The sequence below is a fragment of the Colobus angolensis genome, unplaced genomic scaffold (assembly GCF_000951035.1).
Source record: "Colobus angolensis palliatus isolate OR3802 unplaced genomic scaffold, Cang.pa_1.0 Scaffold100, whole genome shotgun sequence".
Taxonomy (NCBI): domain Eukaryota; kingdom Metazoa; phylum Chordata; class Mammalia; order Primates; family Cercopithecidae; genus Colobus; species Colobus angolensis.
The window spans coordinates 7,381,602-7,390,065 of record NW_012110920.1 but is presented as its reverse complement, the minus strand read 5'-3'; the positions used below and the strand labels follow the sequence as shown (position 1 = coordinate 7,390,065).

The 8,464-nt window shown below is 45.3% G+C and overlaps 1 protein-coding gene across 9 annotated transcripts in view; it reads right to left on the bottom strand.

Moving 5' to 3' along the window:
- HHAT (hedgehog acyltransferase) overlaps positions 1-8,464 on the bottom strand; it is a 352,024-nt gene that overhangs the window by 307,681 nt on the left and 35,879 nt on the right. For 7 of the 9 annotated variants that reach the window (XM_011938280.1, XM_011938312.1, XM_011938271.1 and 4 more), the window contains one exon: positions 6,050-6,117. The exons of the other annotated variants lie outside the window; for them this stretch is intronic. In XM_011938280.1, coding sequence (XP_011793670.1) covers positions 6,050-6,117 — 68 coding nt within the window. The remainder of the gene's footprint in view (positions 1-6,049; positions 6,118-8,464) is intronic. 9 annotated transcript variants of the gene reach the window in all.

Sequence of the window (8,464 nt, the reverse complement as noted above, 5' to 3'; positions counted from 1 at the left end):
CTTTGGAAGGCCGAGACGGGTGGATCACTTGAGGCCAGGAGTTCGAGACCAGCCTGGCCAACATGGCAAAACACCATCTCTACTAAAAATACAAAAACTAGCTGAGTGTGGTGGCACATGCCTGTAACCCCAGCTACTCAGGAGGCTGAGGCAAGAGAATCACTTGAACCTGGGAGGCAGAGGTTACAGTGAGCCGAGATCATGCCACTGTACTTCAGCCTGTCTCAAAAAAAAATACATACATTTTTTTACAAAGGAGGTAAATTGTTTTCCCAGATCTAGCAAAGCCAAATTTGAACTCAAGCCCATCCAACGCCAAACCTGTGCTCTTTCTATTATGCCAAGTATTTATGATCTTGAATCCTAACTAAAATGAAAAAAATTAATGACAATATACCTGACATAGAACTTCATTTGTATCAGTTTGGTTCAGATGCTACTGTCTAGAAACATGTTTACTTCATCGAGCAAGCAACATGGGCACTGAAATACTTCCCCTATCTCCCTGGCATCACTAGAGAGAAGGCCAGTAAGAAGTAACAGACAGGGACTGGCAAATACGACGACAGATCACGCCAGAACCCAGCAAGACTGGGTTCGCCCCATCCCTGCCACACACAGGCTCTAGCACAGCACGCTGGAGCCTGCGGGGCTGGGGGTCAGGGGGCGCTTTTACCCTGACAGCCTGGAAGAACAAACATTACAAAAAAGGATGCAAAAACCAAAGCATATGGAGTCTGAACAGCCCTTGACAGCCGCACCTACACAAGCACCCACACCGCATCTGTTGTCTCGGCAAGTGCAGTCAGCGTTACCCTCAAAGAAATGACAAAGCTCAAAGGCATTCTTGATTGGGGCTGTAATCCTCCAAACCCGAACATCGTCAAAAATTGGAGGACTACAGTCAGGTCCAGCTCCCTTTCACTGCCCTAAATGAAGCTTCACTTCGAGTCACCATTTCCCTAATATGTTCTTCCCTTTTCTAACCACAGTGACACCACTAGAACAGCGTTTCCTCTACCGATGATCTTGCCAAACCCTACCCATTCTTTGCAGCTCAGGTGAAGGTGCAGCCCCTTCTCCCAGAGGCAGTTTGTGATTGTTTGTGCCCAGAGTGGTCTCTCCCTCCTCTGACTCTACACACTGTCCCACTTCGCCCGCTTACCTACATGGCTATCTAGAGGCACAGAGGACGATGTCTTTCACCTCCACGCTGCAACCTGGCACTTCACTCTTTCCTGCAGTTAAACTCAACAAAATACTCACTGACTCTGCTCCAGCCATTGAAGATACAGAAATGATTAAATCCCAGCCCTGCTTTTGTGGGACCCACAATCGATGTGAGAAAGGATAACACCAAATAAAATTCTACAAATCAATTTTTCATAACAGGGTACACAATTTAATCCAAAACAGAGCTATCCTGTCACCCTGTTTACTGCCTTCATGTCATTTAGCTCAGTCTGCAGCCATTGTTTGTTCATTTATTTGTGGTCAGCCTGTCCCTAGTAGGAGACACTAGCATAGGAACATTGTCTGTCCGGTTCGCCACTGTCCCCAGCACTCCACATGGACTTGAGCACAGAGACACTCTCGTTGAAAGCTGTATTTGTGGGAGGAAGTAAAGAGAGAGGCAGGGAAGTGTCAGGACCTATGAGTACCAAGGCCGGCTTGAGGTTCAGGCAATGCTTCCATGACAGGGAGCCAGCTATGATCTGGAGTGTGAGTGAGGGCCAGACAGGGAAGGTGTGAGCCCCAATCCAGAAGAGGAACAGGATGAGCAAAGGTAAGAATGGCAAATTGGCATGACCAAGAGAGTGGTCATTTAAGAGCACTTAAATATTATAGACCAGCTGCTTTTAAAAGGCGATGATTTTGCCTCCCGGGGGCATTTGACAATGCATGGAGACTTTTAAAATTGTTTTTTGTGTTTGTTTTTATTTTTAGAGAGAGGGTCTCACTCTGATGCCCAGGCTGGAGTGCAGAGTGCATTGGCACCATCTCAGCTCACTGCAACCTCCACCTCCTGGGTTCAAGCCATTCTTGTGCCTCAGCCCCTGGAGTAGCTGGGATTACAGGCACACATCACCATGCCTGGCTAATTTTTGTATTTTTAGTAGACATGGGGTTTCATCATGTTGGCCAGGCTAATCTCAAACTCCTGACCTCAAGTGATCTGCTGGCCTTAGCCTTCCAAAGTGCTGGGATTACAGGAGTGAGCCACCACACCCAGATCACTTTTTTTAAATTGTTAAGGCTTAGGGCAGGAAATGCTGCTAGCATCTACTAGGTAGAGTCCAGGGATTCTGCTAAGCATTGTACAATGTCCAGAGCAGCTCCCCACAACAGCCATCTGATCTAAAATGTCAGTAGTGGCCAAGCAGTGTGGCTCACACCTGTAACCCCAGTGCTTTGGGAGGCTGAGGCTAGGAGTTCAAGACCAGCCTGGGTAATACAGTGAGACCCCATCTCTACAAAAAATTAAAAATTAGCCAGGTATGGTGGTGCATGTCTGTAGTCCCAGCTACTCAAGAGGCTGAGGCAGGAGGATCGTTTGAGCCCAGGAGTTCAAGGCTCCAGTGAGCTGTGATTATACCACTGTACTCCAGCCTGGGTGACAGAGCAGGATCCCATCTCTAAAAAAAAATAATAATATTTAAAAAAATAAAATGTGGCCAGTCTTGGTGGCTCATGCTTGTAATGCCAGCACTTTGAGAGGCTAAGGCAGGTGGATCACTTGAGGCCAGGAGTTTGAACCAACCTAGTCAACATGGTGAAACCCCATCTCTATTAAAAATACAAAAATTGGCCAGACGTGGTGGTGTGTGCCTGTAATCTCAGCTACCTGGGAGGCTGAGACAAGAGAAATGTTTGAACCCGAGAGATGGAGGTTGCAGTGAGCTGAGATTGTGCCACTGCACTCCAGCCTGGGTTACAGAGCGAGACCCTGTCTCAACAAAATAAAATAAAATGTCGGCCAGACATGTTGGCTCATGCCTGTAATCCCAGTATTTTGGGAGGCCAAGGCCAGTGGATCACCTGAGGTCAGGAGTTTGAGACCAGCCTAACATAATGAAACCCCAGCTCTACTAAAAAAAAAAAAAAAAAAAAAAATTCGCTGGGCATGGTGGCAGGCACCTGTAACCCCAGCTACTCAGGAAGCTGAGGCAGGAGAATCATTAGAACCTAGGAAGCAGAGCTTCCAGTGAGCCAAGATCATGCCACCGCACTCCAGCCTGGGTAACAGAGGGAGACTCTGTCTCAAAAACAAAAAAATAAAAATAATAATAATAATAATAATAATAATGTCAGCAGTACTGAGGTTTACCAATCCAGCTGTAGACTAACATTCAAGGGATGGGCTGGTCAGAAAACATAAACTTTCTTCTAAAGGTCATGATTTCTAGTCACACCTAATATCTTCTTTTGATTAGAATTTGGACCAAAATAGCATGTGCTTGCCACCTCCTATAGCCTCTAAGAAAAGAAATATTCACCAAAGACTGTCTTGATCCTAAGGATCAATATCAATGTCCTTCATCTGCTGGATATCCACCAGGACTCATCATTTCCTCCATAAATTCTAGGGCTCCAAACCACCCACCCCACATGCAAGGTGATGAGAAGCAGAAAGATGAGAAGGTGAGAGGTGCTCACAGCACTGCAGATGGATGATAGACAGAGGGATGGACAGACAGATTTGTCAGGATGGCAAAAGACTGAATCCTTGGAGCTCCCAGAGTATGTGCCTGTGCCACGTGGACTTTTCTGTGAAGGCAGAATTGGCCTGAGCAACAACACTGCCAACCCGAGCCCTGTTATGAGAGCTGCTGTGGAGAGCACTGAGAGCACTGTGGAGAGTCGAGAGCACTGAGAAGTGGTCATCTCTGGAGGGCTCTGGAGCCTCTGCAGGGAGTCAAGCAGCTGGGCTTGACCCAGTGAAGTGACAGGAGCCGAGAAGTCAGTGAAGACAAAGCCCCTTTGTCTAGAAGAGCAACACATGACTGGGCTGAGCCTGCCCTTGATAATGAAATCTGTGGCAGCTCCAAAACTTGTTGGGGCCTCACCCTGTGTTTCCTTTCTCACGCTGCCTCACCATTGCTCCTCTGCAGCTGAAAGTCTCTCAAATGTGTCTGCTTATTTTTGCCCCTGGCACATAATTCTATATTTCGCTATTATCTAAAATGTTTGAATTTTAATTCTAAAAGGAAAAAAAAATCACCTCTTTTTCTGCTGTAAGACATCCGCTAATGTTATATTCGTAAAGAATAGATCTGAGACATAGAAAGGCTACCTCCTATTACATCTCAAATTCCACTTTGTGACAAAGCTTCCTAAATTTCCTCATCTCTGAGGTGAGTACAATACTACCCACATTACAGTCTCACTAACAATCCTAAAAAGAGCTTATTTAAAGAAGAGCCATCTAGAAATGGATGCCACGGATGAAAATTCAATTTACATCTAAGTTTTCATGGAAGTGTCTGGTGGGTAGAGCAAGGAAAGCCAAGAATGGCACCCCATGCAGGGCAGGATACTCTTCCTAGTTCCAGACAAACATGGGCCTTGTATCTTTTTTTTTTTTTTGAGACGGAGTCTCGTTCAGTCGCCCAGGTTGGAGTGCAGTGGCGCAATCTCGGCTCTTTGCAAGCTCCGCCTCCCAGGCTCACGCCATTCTCCTGCCTCAGCCTCCCAAGTAGCTGGGACTACAAGCGCCTGCCACTGCGTCCGGCTAATTTTTTGTATTTTTAGTAGAGACAGGATTTCACCGTGTTAGCCAGGATGGTCTCGATCTCCTGACCATGTGATCCGCCCGTCTCGGCCTCCCAAAGTGCTGGGATTACAGGCGTGAGCCACCGCGCCCAGCCTGGGCCTTGTATCTTATGCATGGCTCTGTACAGAGCTGGGAGAAAGGAACGGCTTACCCTAGCAAATCAAAATGGAAATTGAGCTGTATTTGTTACAATTAGAGTAAGATCTGCAACTTTCAACAGGAGAAAAATATGAGTACAGGCAGTACCCAACTTGGACATGAACTGTCTTGCAAAAGTTCACTCACAAGCAGAATGTTCAGAACCTGGAATGCAAGGTGCCTTTTATGTCCCAAGCAGCCCACAAAAGGCTGAATGAATTTATGATTTATTTGGTATATTACATACTTAAAGTAAAAATAGAAAACACACACACACAAAAAAAAACAATGCTCTGATAACATTTTAAAAACATATAAAAATACTTAGAAAAACAAATATGCAGCCCATACTTAGCCTTGGCCCGAAGCCCACACCATGAGCTGGGCCCTGGACCCCCCGCGGTCCAAGTCATAACTGAAATGGGGTCCTAAGAAACTGAATGGAGAAGAATGAGAAGAACTCCAGCCTCAAAGGGACAGGGGTTCTGGTGGGAGAAAAAAGTAGTCAGGCATCTCTCAACTGGAAGAGAAGGGTATGGTACCCTACCCAGAATATATACTCTAGCACAGACGTGCTACTGGTCACATCTAGAAAGACACAGGTATATGAAAGAACAGTGGCCACTCTGCCTGCTACCAAAGTAGACAAAATACAAAATGAGCTGCTGCTGAAGACAAGCGAGCCAGCACCCTGGCACCGCCCCACCAGAGGGAGGAGGAATGTGAATTCCCAGCACGCTGTGCAGCAGCGTGAACAGCCAGGGACACTCAGGCCGGAAGGAAGATGTTTCTGCAGCTGCCAACAGTCGGTGTAGGAGGGTCCAGGGGCCACATGTGATTCTGATGGATCTGGCTAGGTCAAGAAGGAAGTTTCTGAGCTTTCCAAAAGTGAAAACTGTCCTAACTGATAAGGTTAATCACATTTCTGGTATCTTCAGAAGAGAACAGGGGACAAGAAGATACAGACCCTGGGAATGCCTTCCCCAGCACAGCACACTCACACCTTTACAGCAGAAAGGATGCTTCATTCCAGATTGTTGCTGAATACGATACCTGGATAGACTCCAAATACACATGTGATGTGAAATATTGAAAACAGGTTTGAAAACTGAGATTTTTTATTCATCCACTTTGTACCTTCTTTAATCCTCCAAATAAAGTATCAGTCTCCAGCTCAAATTCCTGGTCCAGCTCCTCTTCATGTTCTGACCAAAAAAAACAAACAAAAAAAAGTCTTCGTTAGTCACAAATCTAAACAAAACTGGGTTGGCTGAAGAGCTGAAGCACTAAAGGAATTGGACTATGTCCTGGAAAAGCAGCCGGTGGACTAAGCTGCAGGCACGGAAACATACCACACTCCTTGACCCTGCTTTCCAGTGTTCTGTGACCTAAGTTCCTGGAAATACATAGAGCCACTGATGGAAATTTGGCTTGTAATGAGGGTCACAAAAGGAGAGAGCAAGGGAGAAGAGTTTCCAACACAGGAAGACATGGGAAGGGTTACTGCAAATGGCCCACGTGCACATGCTGTTAGAAATTTTGGGCCAGGCATGGTGGCTCACGCCTGTAATGCCAGCACTTTGGGAGAACGAGGAGGGCGGATCATGAGTTCAGGAGTTCGAGACCAGCCTGACCAACATGGTGAAACCCCACCTCTATTAAAAATACAAAAATTAGCCAGGTGTGGTGGCAGGCACCTGTAATCCCAGTTACTCAGGAGACTGAGGCAGGAGAATCGCTTGAACCAGGAGGCAGAGGTTGCAGTGAGCCAAGATTGCACCACTGTATTCTAGCCTAGGCAACAAGAGCAAGAGTCCATCTCAAAAAAAAAAAAAAAAGAAGAAGAAGAAAGAAAGAAAAAAAAAGAAAGACATTTTGACACAGACTTGCCACAAAATATGGTGATTGGATCCACTATGATATAATGCTAACAAAATATAATAAAATAGTCATATAATGGTAATGAGCATGTATATAAGTAAACAATACAGTTGATTTGAAACAAAAGATAAAATAATATCTGCAAACACTTCTTGAGGATGTACAATAACCAGACACAGTACAAGATACTAGGAGTGAAATGCAACCAGACTGGTGTGGCTTTTGTCTTCCTGGGGCTTACTGTTTACTGGGGAAGATAGACAAACATAGAATAAGAAACTACGATAGTACTGATGAGTGAATTGATGCAGGAAGGAATGCTGTGGGGGCTGATGCTGAGGTGCGATGTCCTGTAGGCAGCTGCATGGGTGTGGGTGGAGCTCACAGGAATGCTCTAAGCTGGAGATAAAGACTTATGAGTTCTCAGTATAAGGGTGGGACAAAGCCACCAGAATGACTGAGATTCCCCCCCAAAAAAGGACAAAGAGTACATAGACAAGAATGGGGAAATATTAATGTTTATCAGATCAACAAAAGTATAAAAACCACAAGAAACCAAAAAGGAGCTACCCAGAAGGAAACCCAGGAGAGAGTGCTGTCACTAAAATATAATCATGAAATGATGCTGGGTTCAGAGTAGGATCAAGGGGCAGATTCACACACACTAGATGCAAACAGCAAGCCAAGCGTCAGACCACAGGCAACATTTAGGAACAATATAAAAGGGAGGGGCTTGCACACCAGCCCAGGGTACACATGGCACACCTCCAGGAGCCCCAGCTACAGTGCACTCCAAGTGATCTGGGTGTGCCATGGAGGTGTGTGATTGCAGTAGGGCACTGGTCCTCTCTGTGACAGCTGTATGCGAGACCACATTGTGTGTGTGTGTGTGCATGCACCTATTTGCGTGTTGCACTGCACACAGACACACAGACTCAAGTCCAAGGGAACAATTGGCAAACAAATGACAAGTTACTGTGATCCAACAAAGAAGCAACAGAAACCTCTGAATTCATTAGGGCAAAGAGAGTACGAAAACTTTCTGTCTCTTCCCTCTTCTGTTTTGGCTTCACTTTCACACAAACTGCAACCTTTAGAAACATCAGAGTTACACGGCATTAAAACAGAGCAAAAACTTAAGCTCTTTTTTTTTGGTGCTTCTTTTTTTAAGAGTTCATTCAAAAGCAGTGGCATTTATTTACACACTAGCCTCAGATTTCCTGAGGCTGGAACATATCTCCCTCTAGTGGGAGCAAGGAACCCTGTGCAGACTGGAGAATGATGATGAAATCTTGCCTAGTGCTGCCCAACAGAAACAGAACATGAGCCACGCTTAAAATTTTGAAGTGTCTAATAGCCACAAAAAAAAAAAAAAAGTCAAGTTAATTTTACTATATTATTTACTCCAATATAAATTGTATTTCAATATGAAATCAATATTAAACAGTGATATGAGTTATTTTACGTTCCCTTTTTCTAATTCTTTATAATCCTATTTACATGTCATCTTTATAGCACACCTCAATTTGACCTGGCCACATTTCAAATGCTCCCTATCCAGATGTGGCCCGTGACTACAGTACTGGACAGCATAGCTCTAGACCAAAAATCCGTCCTTGACCAGGCGCAGTGGCTCAAGCCTGTAATCCCAGTACTTTGGGAGGCCAAGGC